Source organism: Salvelinus alpinus, chromosome 18 (genome assembly GCF_045679555.1).
Source record: "Salvelinus alpinus chromosome 18, SLU_Salpinus.1, whole genome shotgun sequence".
NCBI lineage: Eukaryota > Metazoa > Chordata > Actinopteri > Salmoniformes > Salmonidae > Salvelinus > Salvelinus alpinus.
Genome location: NC_092103.1, coordinates 36,347,915 through 36,368,077, shown reverse-complemented (window position 1 = coordinate 36,368,077; position 20,163 = coordinate 36,347,915). Strand labels below are relative to the sequence as shown.

General features: G+C 43.6%; 1 protein-coding gene across 1 annotated transcript; it reads left to right on the top strand.

Annotated features, from left to right (window-relative positions):
* Window positions 1-8,698: 8,698 nt before the first annotated feature.
* Window positions 8,699-11,291, top strand: LOC139543448 (piggyBac transposable element-derived protein 4-like). Its single transcript, XM_071349549.1, has 2 exons — window positions 8,699-8,877; window positions 9,527-11,291. The coding sequence occupies exons 1-2, from the start codon at window positions 8,699-8,701 to the stop codon at window positions 11,289-11,291; spliced, it is 1,944 nt and encodes a 647-aa protein (XP_071205650.1).
* The last annotated feature ends 8,872 nt before the right edge of the window (window positions 11,292-20,163 follow it).

Below are 20,163 nucleotides of genomic sequence, written 5' to 3'. Positions count from 1 at the left end.
AGATGATAATGATAATTTTATGAACATTATACAAAAATGATACATGTTTTCATGCCAAATCAATAGTCTCCTGGTGTCTGCAGCCAACACACACAGTAGGCGGAGCAGATGAAGCCAGACGACAGCGTGGTGGAAGAAGTAACGCAAACACCGCTTTTTATCAAAGGTCTCCTGCCGCCTCAGACCGGTTTTAATGAGGAATTAGCCATTTAAAAGATAAACAAACAAACTGTGATTCTGCCACTCAGTTGCGTTTCGTTCTGTTCCGCGGACCCCCTGCCCCATCTAAAGAGTAAACACACATCTGAAAGATCTCAAAGTCAAAGTTTCTGGGCTTTTTGTGTCTCTAAGGGTTCTGTTGTCTCTAAGGGTTCTGTTGTCTCTAAAGGTTTCTGTTGTCTCTAAAGGTTTCTGTTGTCTCTAAGGGTTCTGTTGTCTCTAAAGGTTTCTGTTGTCTCTAAGGGTTCTGTTGTCTCTAAGGGTTCTGTTGTCTCTAAGGGTTCTGTTGTCTCTAAAGGTTTCTGTTGTCTCTAAAGGTTTCTGTTGTCTCTAAGGGTTCTGTTGTCTCTAACGGTTTCTGTTGTCTCTAAGGGTTCTGTTGTCTCTAAAGGGTTCTGTTGTCTCTAACGGTTTCTGTTGTCTCTAAGGGTTCTGTTGTCTCTAACGGTTTCTGTTGTCTCTAAGGGTTCTGTTGTCTCTAAGGGTTCTGTTGTCTCTAAAGGTTTCTGTTGTCTCTAAGGGTTCTGTTGTCTCTAAAGGTTTCTGTTGTCTCTAAAGGTTCTGTTGTCTCTACAGGTTTCTGTTGTCTCTAAGGGTTCTGTTGTCTCTAAAGGTTTCTGTTGTCTCTAAGGGTTCTGTTGTTTCTAAAGGTTTCTGTTGTCTCTAAGGGTTCTGTTGTCTCTAAGGGTTCTGTTGTCTCTAAGGGTTCTGTTGTTTCTAAAGGTTTCTGTTGTCTCTAAAGGGTTCTGTTGTCTCTAAAGGTTTCTGTTGTCTCTAAAGGTTTCTGTTGTCTCTAAAGGGTTCTGTTGTCTCTAAGGGTTCTGTTGTCTCTAAGGGTTCTGTTGTCTCTAAGGGTTCTGTTGTCTCTAAAGGGTTCTGTTGTCTCTAACGGTTTCTGTTGTCTCTAAAGGGTTCTGTTGTCTCTAACGGTTTCTGTTGTCTCTAAAGGGTTCTGTTGTCTCTAAAGGGTTCTGTTGTCTCTAACGGTTTCTGTTGTCTTTAAAGGGTTCTGTTGTCTCTAAAGGGTTCTGTTGTCTCTAAGGGTTATGTTGTCTCTAACGGTTTCTGTTGTCTCTAAAGGGTTCTGTTGTCTCTAACGGGTTCTGTTGTCTCTAACGGTTTCTGTTGTCTTTAAAGGGTTCTGTTGTCTCTAAAGGGTTCTGTTGTCTCTAAAGGGTTCTGTTCTGGTCGTTTTACTTTCTTTCTCTCATATATTTTTTTGGGGGTGATATCACTTGTTGGTGTCATATTGACCAAGTTATTAGTGAGGAGCAGAGCGTCAGGGAGGATGCGTTCTCTGTCATTACAGCACAGAGAGATTATTTTCCTTTAGGTCGTTAGTAGGCATAGCGGGACACACCACACACATGCACGTACACAGGTACACACACACACACACACACAAGCACACACACACACACACAAATACAAACACACTCACAGGGATTAGTGTGGGCAAGCAGTAGTGGAGGATCCTCCACTACTGGGTTCTGCCTACGGCCTCACTCAACAGATAATTAAAAAGAACTGAAAAAAGACACACAGAGACAACGGCCTTCAACTCCCTGTATACACACACACACACACACACACACACACACACACACACACACACACACACACACACACACACACACACACACACACACACACACACACACACACACACACACACACCGCCCCGGCTCCACGAGGGTCCAAAAGGGGGCTTAGCCCACTCAGTTGAAACTTGTGCCACCTTAGTTTAAGTTTAATGTCCCTATATAAAAATAGCAAACATTTTCAAATGCAAGAGTGACAGGTTGCTATTTGGTAGCTCTGTTTTCTTCTGTTCACATTCATTTGTCGGTATTCTAAGCCAAACCACTATTCCGTTTTTTGGTTTGCATGCATTAATAACCAGGCTACTACTTTCAGGATTTAGTTTACATTATTTTGGTAAGACAGCTGTGTGTACAGCTGCATTCACATAGGCTGTTTGTAGGTGAATTACCCTATCTATCGTGTAGCCTATATTCATTACCAAAACGACCTTGCTTTAGTGTGTAGGGCGCTGTCCATTGTGATGATACAGATTTCGCGCCAACCTGTGCCTTCAAAATCACTCAACGGTCTCGGATTCTCGGCATTTGAAGTTTACAGTATGTTGAGTGTGATATAGTGTGATATAAGCAAAATGCTATATTATTCCAATGCAAGAACTCCCCCAAATTGTGCCACCTAACCAGTTTCTACTGCCCCCTTAGTCACTTTATCCTGGTGCCGGGTCTGACACAAACATCCACACTAAGCAAACAGACAAATCATCAGCTTATGATCAGGGCTAAGGAAACAACTCACACCCTACCCACTATCCTGTTTGCTCATTATGACGAGGGGGGCTTTAGCTTGGACTGGTATACAGCACTGTGGTGTAGAAATATACAAAACTCTCTCTCTCTCTCTCTTCTCTCTCTCTCTCTCTCTTCTCTCTCTCTCTCTCTCTCTCTCTCTCTCTCTCTCTCTCTCTCATATGAGCTCCATGCTCCCCTCAGAGCGGGAAGGAGAGAGGAGGAGCGCCTGCGGCAAAGTGACCTTCTGGGATACAGAAAGGCCAGGGGAATAGTGCCTCTGACACGATTGATCTCTACCAACCTCAGTCTATCACACACAACTCCGATGCTGATGCAACTACCAGTGATTGATAGGACAAGGAAGTGAATTCTAATACGAATCTGTGATACGGAGATCCTTGAATTATTAAATGGAGTTATATCTAAAGAGGAGTCCTACTATTGTTTTGAGATAAGAGATCACAGGGATATCGTCCACTGTGGAAAAGTCCATCACTGATGTCTAAAAGAGATCATTTATTGCTGTCAGCACCATTTCACCAGGGCCCGTATCCACACAGGAGTGCTGTTCTAGGATCAGGACCCTACCTGTCCATATAATCTTATCAATTATAATCTGAAAGGCCAAAGTGACCCTAGATCAGCACTTCTACTCTGAGACACCCAGGTCAAATTCCTGGTACAGTAAAGGTGATAGGTATTCTGAAGAGATGGTTATGCCAGTGGGATCATTCATGAAAGCGTACTTCCAATAGAATACAGTTGGTAACTCAACTCCCATTGTAGATCATTAATTTAGCACTTTGGGTTTTGGAAAAATCATGTTACAAATCAAATGTATTATTTGTATTATTATTCACCAATGGATTAACATCTATCAGAGTACAGTAAGAAATTCAATGGGCAGATCAGATTCATTGAATCGACTCATTCTGAATGGCTCAACTCTTAGTAATTGTGGAAACATCTGGACTGTATCAAATTGTGTGGTGACAGCTTTTAGTGACACATCTCTGTATCAGATAAAGAATTTACTAAAACTCAGGATGTAACTGGGCCGTACTGGGGGTGACAGTCAGTCAGCGATTCCTCTGGAGTCTCAGGTCAGTGTCAAAGGTTACCTCAATTCAAACTTAACCAAGAAAGTTCTTGCTAATGACTACGACTTTATTTTCTGTAGATTGTCCTTCTGATGTCTTGTGTTTACTATTTGATGGATTTTGAAAAGGGAAAAATAAAGTGAAAAGGTTCTCATTGTGGTAATCTGTATCTATTCCATGTTGTTGTCCTCAACAAAGTATGCTGTTGTCTCTGTGTTGGCAAAATGAAGACATCATCTTTACGTAGATTCATAAACGTGACCTGAGTTCTCGTCATTCAAAGACACTAATCAGGAAAAGTAAGTTGAGAACGATATACAGTGGGGCAAAAAAGTATTTAGTCAGCCACCAATTGTGCAAGTTCTCCCACTTAAAAAGATGAGAGAGGCCTGTAATTTTCATCATAGGTACACTTCAACTATGACAGACAAAATGAGAAAAAAAATCCAGAAAATCACATTGTAGGATTTTTTATGAATTAATTTGCAAATTATGGTGGAAAATAAGTATTTGGTCACCTACAAACAAGCAAGATTTCTGGCTCTCACAGACCTGTAACTTCTTCTTTAAGAGGCTCCTCTGTCCTCCACTCATTGCCTGTATTAATGGCACCTGTTTGAACTTGTTATCAGTATAAAAGACACCTGTCCACAACCTCAAACAGTCACACTCCAAACTCCACTATGGCCAAGACCAAAGAGCTGTCAAAGGACACCAGAAACAGAATTGTAGACCTGCACCAGGCTGGGAAGACTGAATCTGCAATAGGTAAGCAGCTTGGTTTGAAGAAATCAACTGTGGGAGCAATTATTAGGAAATGGAAGACATACAAGACCACTGATGATCTCCCTCGATCTGGGGCTCCACGCAAGATCTCACCCCGTGGGGTCAAAATGATCACAAGAACGGCAAAAATCCCAGAACCACACGGGGGGACCTAGTGAATGACCTGCAGAGAGCTGGGACCAAAGTAACAAAGCCTACCATCAGTAACACACTACGCCGCCAGGGACTCAAATCCTGCAGTGCCAGACGTGTCCCCCTGCTTAAGCCAGTACATGTCCAGGCCTGTCTGAAGTTTGCTAGAGAGCATTTGGATGATCCAGAAGAAGATTGGGAGAATGTCATATGGTCAGATGAAACCAAAATATAACTTTTTGGTAAAAACTCAACTCGTCGTGTTTGGAGGACAAAGAATGCTGAGTTGCATCCAAAGAACACCATACCTACTGTGAAGTATGGGGGTGGAAACATCATGCTTTGGGGCTGTTTTTCTGCAAAGGGACCAGGACGACTGATCCGTGTAAAGGAAAGAATGAATGGGGCCATGTATCGTGAGATTTTGAGTGAAAACCTCCTTCCATCAGCAAGGGCATTGAAGATGAAACGTGGCTGGGTCTTTCAGCATGACAATGATCCCAAACACACCGCCCGGGCAACGAGGGAGTGGCTTCGTAAGAAGCATTTCAAGGTCCTGGAGTGGCCTAGCCAGTCTCCAGATCTCAACCCCATAGAAGATCTTTGGAGGGAGTTGAAAGTCCGTGTTGCCCAGCAACAGCCCCAAAACATCACTGCTCTAGAGGAGATCTGCATGGAGGAATGGGCCAAAATACCAGCAACAGTGTGTGAAAACGATGTGAAGACTTTCAGAAAACGTTTGACCTCTGTCATTGCCAACAAAGGGTATATAACAAAGTATTGAGATAAACTTTTGTTATTGACCAAATACTTATTTTCCACCATAGTTTGCAAATAAATTCATAAAAAATCCTACAATGTGATTTTCTGGATTTTTTTTTCTCATTTTGTCTGTCATAGTTGAAGTGTACCTATGATGAAAATTACAGGCCTCTCTCATCTTTTTAAGTGGGAGAACTTGCACAATTGGTGGCTGACTAAATACTTTTTTGCCCCACTGTAGTTTAAATTGTCATCTCCTTAGAACATCAACAGCATCTGGTATTCTAACAAAACATATTTTCTTAATCTACTTTCTACATCAACGGACCTCTCTCAATACCATACAAATCATTTAGAATACAAAGCCAAAAGCAACAGAATGACTCTGAAGAAATAAAGACGGTTTCAACTAGGATTATATCTTAGAGGAAGTTGGCAGTAAATATTGGGCCATTTGTGACTTGTTTTTTTGTTGTCTCGTGTTTCAGTTGCCTCTGCTGTGTTCAGTCTGTCTATGGAACAGATGGAAGCTGGGAAGACATTGTGGCTCCCCCATTGTAAACCTACTGTTCAGAGCCACCACAACTGAGCCTGTTGTCTCAGACTTTGCACCCTGTGATGTATGCAGTATGCCTTGCGACACAGACACACACAGACACACAGACACACACACAGACACCCAGACAGACACACAGACACACACACACACACACATGCACACACGCACACACTGCCAGGGACTGTTGGACAAGCAAAAGATTGATGCACACCCAAGCCGGGCCCTTGCTGATTCTGGTCTACCAGAACAGAGCCAGGGCAGGATCCCCACAGGCCCTGAGTAACAGACCATTTACATCTCTCTGGTTCTGGCCCAGCAGAGCCCATTGGTCCATTTACGTCTCTCTGGTTCCGGCCCAGCAGAGCCCATTGGTCCATTTACGTCTCTCTGGTTCCGGCCCAGCAGAGCCCATTGGTCCATTTACGTCTCACTGGTTCCGGCCCAGCAGAGCCCATTGGTCCATTTACGTCTCTCTGGTTCCGGCCCAGCACAGCCCATTGGTTCATTTACGTCTCACTGGTTCCGGCCCAGTAGAGCCCATTGGTTCATTTACGTCTCTCTGGTTCCGGCCCAGCAGAGCCTTTTGGTCCATTTACGTCTCTCTGGTTCCGGCCCAGCAGAGCCCTTAGCAACCTGACTGATATACAGCAGGGTGATATGTTTCCCTTCTGGTTGGCATGGCGCCAAGCAGTCTAAATATCTCCAGTCGTTGCGGTAACAGCTGGGGTGTGTATGAGAGGGAAAGATAGAATGTGTTTGTGTGTGTGAGAGAGAGAGAGAGAGAGAGAGAGAGAGAGAGAGAGAGAGAGAGACAGAGAGAGACAGAGAGAGACAGAGAGAGACAGAGAGAGACAGAGAGACAGATAGAGAGACAGAGAGAGAGAGAGAGAGAGAGAGAGAGAGAGAGAGAGAGAGAGAGAGAGAGAGAGAGAGAGAGAGAGAGAGAGAGAGAGAGAGAGAGAGAGAGAGAGAGAGAGAGAGAGAGAGAGAGAGAGAGAGAGAGAGAGAGAGAGGGAGAGAGAGAGACTATCTGTGTGTGTCTGTGTGTGTCTGTATATGCACATACGTGTGTGTGTGTTTAACTTGATGTCTTTATTGTGGCGTCTCTCTGGGAGGGGATAAAGCAGGTGCTTACACAGCTCAGCGCTCCCCTACGACTAGTGCCAGCGCCAGGGGCAACCGTTACTGCGCACCCAGCGTTAATCACCGTGTTCCCTGCCATTACACACACAGACACACACACACACACACCAGGGAGATCACTCCAGATTCGAGGCAAAATGTGACGTTTTTGTAGATCCCCAGGATGTTGAGAGACACAATCAAAACTATTCACTAGGGGCACAAAAGAAAGCCAGACTGATCACTAGAAATAGACGTTTGAAAAGGATACATGCCTTCTTCCTCACTCACAAAAAAAACCCAGATTGCCCAGCACTGCTAACATGCTCGTGATGCTCGGAGCCAGAGTGCTCTGCTTAGACCACTGCGCTACCACACTTCACAATGTTCTGACAAGCTGCGAGAATACTTGGTAATGCTGGATGGTAATAGTGGGTTGTTTTATATTCTTTTGTTTAAGCCTTCCCAAAACCATAGCCCTAACCTCCTCGGAATTAATACCTAAACTTAACCCTTTGAGTTGTGTTTAACCCTGTAACCACGCTGAATTTACCCTGTAACCACGCGGAATTAACCCTGTAACCACGTGGAATTAACCCTGTAACCACGTGTAATTAACCCTGAAACCACGCTGAATAAACCCTGTAACCACGCTGAATTAACCCTGTAACCACGCGGAATTAACCCTGTAACCACCCGGAATTAACCCTGTAACCACGTGGAATTAACCCTGTAACCACGCGGAATTAACCCTGTAACCACGCGGAACTAACCCTGTATCCACGCTGAATTAACCCTGTAACCACATGGAATTAACCCTGTAACCACGTGGAATTAACCCTGTAACCACATGGAATTAACCCTGTAACCATGCTGAATTAACCCTGTAACCACGTGGAATTAACCCTGTAACCACGCTGAATTAACCCTGTAACCATGCTGAATTAACCCTGTAACCACGCTGAATTAACCCTGTAACCACGCTGAATTAACCCTGTAACCACGTGGAATTAACCCTGTAACCACGTGGAATTAACCCTGTAACCACGCGGAATTAACCCTGTAACCACGCTGAATTAACCCTGTAACCACACTGAATTAACACTGTAACCATGTGGAATTAACCCTGTAACCACATGGAATTAACCCTATAACCACGTGGAATTAACCCTGTAACCATGCTGAATTAACCCTGTAACCACGTGTAATTAACCTGTCTAGCCCCGGGGTCCCGGGGTTCACCGTCCTTCAACTTTGGACGTAACATTCATTGTAATTACTCACTCTAAACGGACGTTTATCCAGTCATGTTCGGTTTCATTGCAATCCTCGGTTTGTTAGTAAAACAACCAAACTTCATGGTTCTTTTCCCGGGACATATTGACCGAAAAAATTTGATTTGAACACACCAAACAACGACCTCATTACGCGCCAATCGAATGACCTGTTCTTCGTTGATTGACTGTATTTCGGACCAATGACCACTGATCTTCTTGAAATCTAGCTGGATAGATAGCCAATGAACTGAGTACATGGGAACATGCAATGGTTCGACCCGGGAAGAATAGGCTTTGTTGTAAACCCATGCGTGCACACAGCCATTCGCCATTGAAAATTCTACAAGAAGTAGCCTCGCCGTTTTACGTGCCGCAAAAGTTTTTTTTGAGCATTTTCAAGGCATAATAATGGCAAATAAATCAGCCAAATCTAAGACGAAGACCAAGTACACAGACTTGCACGATATAATTGAAGAAATAGACAGAGCTAGTGATAGTGAACATCTAGATGAATCCAGTGAGATTGAATCCGTTGATTCAGAATTTGAGGAGATGTTCCTATACGGTGAAGACTCAGTTTTGGATCGGTGAGTAACATTGTTTGAAATTAGTAATATCAAATATTATTCATTTGAGTTGTTTGAGATATTTGTATTTTATTTGCCTTATATAAAAATATGACTAGGGGATGAAATATAAAGTACACAAGTATATTGAAATGTAGAAAGTACATATTGCTCTACATTGTGGGTGTATGTCTGTGTGTCTGGACAAAACCTCACCATGGTCACAAATTGTGTATATATAATATGTGTCTGTATAATTATTACCTAATTGTTTACATGTATTTTATATCTAAAATGGAATGGACAAAACCTCACCATGGTCACAGATTGTGTATATATAATATGTGTCTGTATAATTATTACCTAATTGTTTACATGTATTTTATATCTAAAATGGAATGGACAAAACCTCACCATGGTCACAGATTGTGTATATATAATATGTGTCTGTATAATTATTACCTAATTGTTTACATGTATTTTATATCTAAAATGGAATGGACAAAACCTCACCATGGTCACAGATTGTGTATATATAATATGTGTCTGTATAATTATTACCTAATTGTTTACATGTATTTTATATCTAAAATGGAATGGACAAAACCTCACCATGGTCACAAATTGTGTATATAATATGTGTCTTTGTGTCTGTGTCTTTATTTCACAGTCCCAGCGATTCTGATTGGGAGCCTAGGTGCAAATCCCCCACTGAAGCTGGTCCATCCAGCTGGACCCCTGCTGTTTCCGGCACCACACCTACCCCCGCCCGGCCATCAAGGGGTGGTAAGCCGGCGGCAAAGAAGCGGAGGAAGGGCAGCGTGGAACCGTCCAGAGCGTCCAGCGTGGAACCTGCCAGAGCGGAGGAGGACCGTTGGCACTCTGTTCTTGAGGAGGATGTGGCCCCACCGTCTCCAGTTTTCCGACCAAAACGACCAGTCGGCCCTCAATTGGACCTAACTTCAAAATACAGCCCCATGCAACTTTTCCAGTTGTTCTTCACCTCGGCAGTTGTTGATACCCTGGTGATGAACACAAATAAGTATGGCGCTAAGAAGCAGGAAGGCAAGACAGAGGCATGGAAGGACATTTCCATTTCAGATCTGTTTTGCTACCTTTCTATGGTCATCTACATGGGGCTGGTGAAGTTGAAAACCCTGAAACACTACTGGAAAACTGCACCCCTCTATCAACTGCCTTTCCCCTCAACGGTCATGTCTTGCAAGAGGTTTCTGACAATTTCATGGGCGCTTCACATTAGTGACCCAGAAGTTGATAAGGACAACGAGACGAAACGAGGCACGGCAGGGTTTGATAAGCTCTGCAAGATTAAACCTCTCTATCACGATATCGTTGAGGCATGCAAGACATATTTTCACCCCGCCCAGAACCTTTCCATAGATGAGAGAATGGTAGCCTCAAAGGCCAGAATTGGCCTAAAACAGTACATGCGTAACAAACCGACAAAATGGGGTTACAAGCTGTTTGTTTTGGCCGATTCTGCGTGTGCATACACGTGCAATTTTTTTGTCTATGAGGGGAAGAACACTTGTGCGAGCGGTAAGGGACTCAGTTATGACTCTGTGATGCAGTTATTAGATTTCCAGCTGCTGGGGAAGGGCTACAAACTATTTGTAGACAACTTCTACACAAGCCCTACCCTGTTCACAGACCTGAGGAAGCTGGAGATGTGGGCCTGTGGCACCATTCGGACCAACAGAGTGGGCTTTCCAAAAACCAGGGTGAACGACATGCCTAAGCGGGCTGAGCGGGGTACCATGAGATGGATCCGTGAAGATGGTTTGCTCTTTGTGAAGTGGATGGACACGAGAGAAGTAGTCATGTGCTCCACTATTCACAAGTCCTTCGGTGGGGATCACGTTGTTCGACGTTTGAAAGGTCCTACAGGCGCTTGGACCGCCAGAAATGTCCCGCTTCCAGCTGCTGTGAAGGATTACAATAAGAGCATGGGAGGTGTAGACCTGTCGGATGCGCTGATAGGATACTACAATGTCCTTCACAAAACCATGAAATGGTACAAAACTTTGTTTTATCATTTTATTGACATTGCTGTGGTGAATTCCTTCATCCTCCAGAAGGAAATGGCCAAGAATTGTGGACAGCCCCCCATCTCACAGCTAGCCTTTAGGGAGCAGCTCATCCAGGAGCTTGCTAACTACAGCAAGAACACTGTAGCACGTTCTGTCCCCTCTACCTCTGTCCCTTCTGCTCCAACCAGCGGTACGCACATGCTGAAGTTCATCATTGCAGTCAGGGATGTGCCTCAGGGAAAAAGGGGCTCAGTAGGGTGGCTTCGTTGTGCCCTGTGCCATAAGAAGTCCCCTGTCACCTGCACCACCTGTGCTGTGACCCTCTGTTTCACACCAGAGAGAGACTGCTATGGGATATGGCATCAGGAGCGCAACATTGTGTAGAGGACTGAGAGTCTTCACATGATTGAACATTGAAGTGTAAATAGTTACCCTTGTTATTTTTAAAAAAAAATTTAAATATTCATTTATTTTTTCTTGAATTTTTCAAATATATATTTTTGGGGGTATGTTAGAATAATTGTTTTGTATTTTGTATATAGTTATTTGTATCATTGTATCATTGTACCAATTCGGCCACTTGGGTACATTTGGGAAACTTGTGAGGGACACCTGGTTGACTTCATGCTCAATGGCATGTACCTCACTCATTCCTGAAGGTATCCATCTGAAACTTTGGTCAAATACTGTTGCCTACTTATTTTCTGATTTGAAATGATCCCCAGTATCATAACTGAATGTTTGGCCTTTCTTGTTGATTTTTAAAGATGCAACAACAGTAAAAGAACAAAAAACGTCTGTTGATTTCCTTGTATTTTCTTCTACCAGATCTATTGTGTTATATTCTCCTACATTCAATTCACATTTCCACAAACTTCAGAATGTTTCCTTTCAAATGATACCAAGAATATGCATATCCTTCCTTCTAGGCCTGAGCTACAAGCAGTTAGATTAGGGTATGTTTTCAGGCGGAAATTGAGAAAAGGGGGGGGGTATCACAAACAGGTTAACCCTGTAACCACGCTGAATTAACCCTGTAACCATGCTGAATTAACCCTGTAACCATGCTGAATTAACCCTGTAACCATGCTGAATTAACCCTGTAACCATGCTGAATTAACCCTGTAACCATGCTGAATTAACCCTGTAACCACGCTGAATTAACCCTGTAACCATGCTGAATTAACCCTGTAACCATGCTGAATTAACCCTGTAACCACGCTGAATTAACCCTGTAACCACGCTGAATTAACCCTGTAACCACGCTGAATTAACCCTGTAACCACGCTGAATTAACCCTGTAACCACGCTGAATTAACCCTGTAACCATGCTGAATTAACCCTGTAACCATGCTGAATTAACCCTGTAACCATGCAGAATTAACCCTGTAACCATGCTGAATTAACCCTGTAACCATGCTGAATTAACCCTGTAACCATGCTGAATTAACCCTGTAACCACGCTGAATTAACCCTGTAACCACCCGGAATTAACCCTGTAACCACACTGAATTAACCCTGTAACCACACTAAATTAACTCTGTAACCACGCTGAATTAACCCTGTAACCATGCTGAATTAACCCTGTAACCATGCTGAATTAACCCTGTAACCATGCTGAATTAACCCTGTAACCACGCTGAATTAACCCTGTAACCATGCTGAATTAACCCTGTAACCATGCTGAATTAACCCTGTAACCATGCTGAATTAACCCTGTAACCACGCTGAATTAACCCTGTAACCATGCTGAATTAACCCTGTAACCATGCTGAATTAACCCTGTAACCATGCTGAATTAACCCTGTAACCACGCTGAATTAACCCTGTAACCATGCTGAATTAACCCTGTAACCATGCTGAATTAACCCTGTAACCATGCTGAATTAACCCTGTAACCATGCTGAATTAACCCTGTAACCATGCTGAATTAACCCTGTAACCACGCTGAATTAACCCTGTAACCACCCGGAATTAACCCTGTAACCACACTGAATTAACACTGTAACCACACTGAATTAACCCTGTAACCATGCTGAATTAACCCTGTAACCATGCTGAATTAACCCTGTAACCATGCTGAATTAACCCTGTAACCATGCTGAATTAACCCTGTAACCACGCTGAATTAACCCTGTAACCACCCGGAATTAACCCTGTAACCACACTGAATTAACACTGTAACCACGTGGAATTAACCCTGTAACCACGCTGAATTAACCCTGTAACCACGCTGAATTAACCCTGTAACCATGCTGAATTAACCCTGTAACCATGCTGAATTAACCCTGTAACCATGCTGAATTAACCCTGTAACCATGCTGAATTAACCCTGTAACCATGCTGAATTAACCCTGTAACCATGCTGAATTAACCCTGTAACCATGCTGAATTAACCCTGTAACCACGCTGAATTAACCCTGTAACCACCCGGAATTAACCCTGTAACCACACTGAATTAACCCTGTAACCACACTGAATTAACCCTGTAACCATGCTGAATTAACCCTGTAACCATGCTGAATTAACCCTGTAACCATGCAGAATTAACCCTGTAACCATGCTGAATTAACCCTGTAACCATGCTGAATTAACCCTGTAACCATGCTGAATTAACCCTGTAACCACCCGGAATTAACCCTGTAACCACACTGAATTAACCCTGTAACCACACTGAATTAACCCTGTAACCACACTGAATTAACTCTGTAACCACGCTGAATTAACCCTGTAACCATGCTGAATTAACCCTGTAACCATGCTGAATTAACCCTGTAACCATGCTGAATTAACCCTGTAACCATGCTGAATTAACCCTGTAACCACGCTGAATTAACCCTGTAACCACACTGAATTAACCCTGTAACCACACTGAATTAACCCTGTAACCATGCTGAATTAACCCTGTAACCATGCTGAATTAACCCTGTAACCATGCAGAATTAACCCTGTAACCATGCTGAATTAACCCTGTAACCATGCTGAATTAACCCTGTAACCATGCTGACTTAACCCTGTAACCACCCGGAATTAACCCTGTAACCACACTGAATTAACCCTGTAACCACACTGAATTAACCCTGTAACATTTACATTACATTTAAGTCATTTAGCAGACGCTCTTATCCAGAGCGACTTACAAATAACCACACTGAATTAACTCTGTAACCACGCTGAATTAACCCTGTAACCATGCTGAATTAACCCTGTAACCATGCTGAATTAACCCTGTAACCATGCTGAATTAACCCTGTAACCACGCTGAATTAACCCTGTAACCATGCTGAATTAACCCTGTAACCACGCTGAATTAACCCTGTAACCATGCTGAATTAACCCTGTAACCATGCTGAATTAACCCTGTAACCATGCTGAATTAACCCTGTAACCACGCTGAATTAACCCTGTAACCATGCTGAATTAACCCTGTAACCATGCTGAATTAACCCTGTAACCATGCTGAATTAACCCTGTAACCATGCTGAATTAACCCTGTAACCATGCTGAATTAACCCTGTAACCACGCTGAATTAACCCTGTAACCACCCGGAATTAACCCTGTAACCACACTGAATTAACACTGTAACCACACTGAATTAACCCTGTAACCATGCTGAATTAACCCTGTAACCATGCTGAATTAACCCTGTAACCATGCTGAATTAACCCTGTAACCATGCTGAATTAACCCTGTAACCACGCTGAATTAACCCTGTAACCACCCGGAATTAACCCTGTAACCACACTGAATTAACACTGTAACCACGTGGAATTAACCCTGTAACCACGTGGAATTAACCCTGTAACCACGCAGAATTAACCCTGTAACCACGTTGAATTAACCCTGTAACCACACTGAATTAACAATGTAACCATGTGGAATTAACCCTGTAACCACGTGGAATTAACCCTATAACCACGCTGAATTAACCCTGTAACCATGCAGGATTAACCCTGTAACCATGTGGAATTAACTCCTGTGTGTGTGTGTGTGTGTGTGTGTGTGTGTGTGTGTGTGTGTGTGTGTGTGTGTGTGTGTGTGTGTGTGTGTGTGTGTGTGTGTGTGTGTGTGTGTGTGTGTGTGTGTGTGTGTGTGTGTGTGTGTGTGTGTGTGTGCGTGCGTGCGAGCGTGCGTGTTAGAGAACACATTGGGAGGGATCTAACTCATAAAACATTTTAGAAAAAGGCTTAGTACATCTATCCTCACATGGTGAGGTATTTAAAGGTATTCAACAATCATTTTGACCCCTACTTTTAATTTAATTTTATTATTACTTGTTAAACAAAATCTCTTTCTTTCACAAATTGTATTAGTATAAATTTCCCAATAGTTTTCTGCATACAATATAGATCAGTATTAGAATTACTTATTTTATACATTTTTGCTCGTCTTTATCAAGGGTGTCAATAATTCCAGACCCCACTGCGTTCACTCCTGCATGTGTGTAAAATACTCCCCACTGGGTGACAATTACCAGAGCAGACCAGTGGAGATCTTCTGGTTCCTGCTATCTGTCATCACAGTGTGTTCTGTCAGCCTGGTATCTGGAAGGCCTGTGATAACATCTGTCTATCTGTCATCAGTGTGTTCTGTCATCCTGGTATCTGGAAGGCCTGTGATAACATCTGTCTATCTGTCATCAGTGTGTTCTGTCATCCTGGTATCTGGAAGGCCTGTGATAACATCTGTCTATCTGTCATCAGTGTGTTCTGTCAGCCTGTTATCTGGAAGGCCTGTGATAACATGTTATACAACACCTCCTCAGAGGAAGGACAGCACTGACACTGGGGAGTGTGTGTGTGTATGTGTGTGTGTGTGTGTGTGTGTGTGTGTGTGTGTGTGTGTGTGTGTGTGTGTGTGTGTGTGTGTGTGTGTGTGTGTGTGTGTGTGTGTGTGTGTGTGTGTGTGTGTGTGTGTGTGTGTGTGTGTGTGTGTGTGTGTGTGTGTGTGTGTTGTGATTATTCTCCTAATGGGTGTGGCAAGACAGATTTCGGACACAGCTAGAGAGACTCAGTCACTCATGCCTGTTACACAGCGAAGGGTTAATAGCTCAAGGAAAATGGAGCAAGATTAAGATGAAAATGTCCTTCTAAATCTTTTGTATGGAGCTCTCAAACCTCTTCATTCATCCACTTACAAGATATGGACGATGCATGAAGAATGCAATCCGTGTTCACAAAAGCTTAGGCATGTCACCAAGGACATGAAAATGTAAATTAAGTTCCCAGAAAACATCTAGAGAGAGAGAGAGAGAGAGAGAGAGAGAGAGAGAGAGAGAGAGAGAGAGAGAGAGAGAGAGAGAGAGAGAGAGAGAGAGAGAGAGAGAGAGAGAGAGAGAGAGAGAGAGAGAGAGAGAGAGAGAGAGAGAGAGAGAGAGAGAGAGAGAGAGAGAGAGAGAGAGAGAGATGCACAAAAACCTCAGGTCGTGTCTCAATGGCTAAAATAAAACATGTGTAGTCTTTACATGCAGCGACCAATCATTGATAACCTCATAAAATGTGAATTTGAACCTCCCTCAACGGTCCAAAACTGTGTGTCACTTGCGCGTGCACATGCACGTGCCATTAAAAATGCAACGCGACAAAGCCGGGTGAGGCATTATTGGAGTTCTGAGGAGAGACAGAGGAGGGATACTGAGGAGAGACAGAGGAGGGATACTGAGGAGTGAAACGGGGTCGTTGAAGATGTGGAAAAATTAGATCCACATCCCGCAACAAGCTCTCACAGTCTCATTGCAGAATTAGACATTTTTCTGTGTTTCTCCAAATGTCAATTTTGAAAGTGTTTGTGATGAAACGTCAAATTCCGAAGTTGCAAAAACAAGTACCTATCACTGGGATTTAAGCACGCAACCCTCAGAGCCGGCGCTCGCGGGTCCGCCACCCCCATCCACAACGCACAAACAAAACCCAAGCTGACTTGATGGTAATAATGTACATGCAAAAACAAATTTTGACTTGAATCTGGAGTGATCTCTCTGCATCACAAACACACACAGTTAACTCAATTAGCGGGCTAAAGTTGCTAATTGATTTGTCAGGAGAGATGACAGAGAGAAGCTTCCCTACATCTCTCAGAGTGTTGGGTAACACTGGAAAGGCCTGAACAGGGTCCATTTCAGAACGGGAAGGGAAGGAGAGGGAGAGAGAGGGGAGCGAGAGAGAGATCACTGTAGAAACTCACAATGGTCCACTGAAGAGAGAGAAGAGTAGTACACAGAGAGGATAAGAAAAAATGGTGAGAAACAAGCTACACAACGAGCTATAGAGATCCCACAGTACACAGCACACTATAGAGATGCCACAGTACACAGCACACTATAGAGATCCCACAGTACACAGCACACTATAGAGATCCCACAGTACACAGCACACTATAGAGATGCCACAGTACACAGCACACTATAGAGATCCCACAGCACACTATAGAGATCACACATTACACAGCACACTATAGAGATCCCACAGCACACTATAGAGATCACACATTACACAGCACACTATAGAGATCCCACAGCACACTATAGAGATCCCACAGTACACAGCACACTATAGAAATCCCACAGCACACTATAGAGATCCCACAGTACACAGCACACTATAGAGATGCCACAGTACACAGCACACTATAGAGATCCCACAGCACACTATAGAGATCACACATTACACAGCACACTATAGAGATCCCACAGCACACTATAGAGATCCCACAGTACACAGCACACTATAGAAATCCCACAGCACACTATAGAGATCCCACAGTACACAGCACACTATAGAGATCCCACAGTACACAGCACACTATAGAGATCCCACAGTACACAGCACACTATAGAGATCCCACAGTACACAGCACACTATAGAGATCCCACAGTATACAGCACACTATAGAGATCCCACAGTACACAGCACACTATAGAGATCCCACAGTACACAGCACACTATAGAGATCCCACAGTACACAGCACACTATAGAGATCCCACAGTACACAGCACACTATAGAGATCCCACAGTACACAGCACACTATAGAGATCACACAGTACACAGCACACTATAGAGATCACACAGTACACATCACACTATAGAGATCCCACAGTACACAGCACACTATAGAGATCCCACAGTACACAGCACACTATAGAGATCCCACAGTACACAGCACACTATAGAGACCCCACAGTACACAGCACACTATAGAGATCCCACAGTACACAGCACACTATAGAGATCCCACAGTACACAGCACACTATAGAGATCCCACAGTACACTATAGAGATCCCACAGTACACAGCACACTGTAGAGATCACACAGTACACAGCACACTATAGAGATCCCACAGTACACAGCACACTATAGAGATCACACAGTACACAGCACACTATAGAGATCCCACAGTACACAGCACACTATAGAGATCCCACAGTACACTATAGAGATCCCACAGTACACAGCACACTATAGAGATCACACAGTACACAGCACACTATAGAGATCCCACAATACACAGCACACTATAGAGATCCCACAGTACACAGCACACTATAGAGATCCCACAGTACACAGCACACTATAGAGATCCCACAGTACACAGCACACTATAGAGATCCCACAGTACACAGCACACTATAGAGATGCCACAGTACACAGCACACTATAGAGATCCCACAGCACACTATAGAGATCACACATTACACAGCACACTATAGAGATCCCACAGCACACTATAGAGATCACACATTACACAGCACACTATAGAGATCCCACAGCACACTATAGAGATCCCACAGTACACAGCACACTATAGAAATCCCACAGCACACTATAGAGATCCCACAGTACACAGCACACTATAGAGATGCCACAGTACACAGCACACTATAGAGATCCCACAGCACACTATAGAGATCACACATTACACAGCACACTATAGAGATCCCACAGCACACTATAGAGATCCCACAGTACACAGCACACTATAGAAATCCCACAGCACACTATAGAGATCCCACAGTACACAGCACACTATAGAGATCCCACAGTACACAGCACACTATAGAGATCCCACAGTACACAGCACACTATAGAGATCCCACAGTACACAGCACACTATAGAGATCCCACAGTATACAGCACACTATAGAGATCCCACAGTACACAGCACACTATAGAGATCCCACAGTACACAGCACACTATAGAGATCCCACAGTACACAGCACACTATAGAGATCCCACAGTACACAGCACACTATAGAGATCCCACAGTACACAGCACACTATAGAGATCACACAGTACACAGCACACTATAGAGATCACACAGTACACATCACACTATAGAGATCCCACAGTACACAGCACACTATAGAGATCCCACAGTACACAGCACACTATAGAGATCCCACAGTACACAGCACACTATAGAGACCCCACAGTACACAGCACACTATAGAGATCCCACAGTACACAGCACACTATAGAGATCCCACAGTACACAGCACACTATAGAGATCCCACAGTACACTATAGAGATCCCACAGTACACAGCACACTGTAGAGATCACACAGTACACAGCACACTATAGAGATCCCACAGTACACAGCACACTATAGAGATCACACAGTACACAGCACACTATAGAGATCCCACAGTACACAGCACACTATAGAGATCCCACAGTACACTATAGAGATCCCACAGTACACAGCACACTATAGAGATCACACAGTACACAGCACACTATAGAGATCCCACAATACACAGCACACTATAGAGATCCCACAGTACACAGCACACTATAGAGATCCCACAGTACACAGCACACTATAGAGATCACACAGTACACAGCACACTATAGAGATCCCACAGTACACAGCACACTATAGAGATCACACAGTACACAGCACGCTATAGAGATCACACAGTACACAGCACACTATAGAGATCCCACAGTACACAGCACGCTATAGAGATCCCACAGTACACAGCACACTATAGAGATCCCACAGTACACAGCACACTATAGAGATCACACAGTACACAGCACACTATAGAGATCCCACAGTACACAGCACACTATAGAGATCACACAGTACACAGCACGCTATAGAGATCACACAGTACACAGCACACTATAGAGATCACACAGTACACAGCACGCTATGGGGCGGCAGGTAGCCTAGTGGTTAGAGCGTTGGACTAGTAACCGAAGGTTGTAAGAAAGAATCCCCGAGCTGACAAGGTACAGATCTGCCC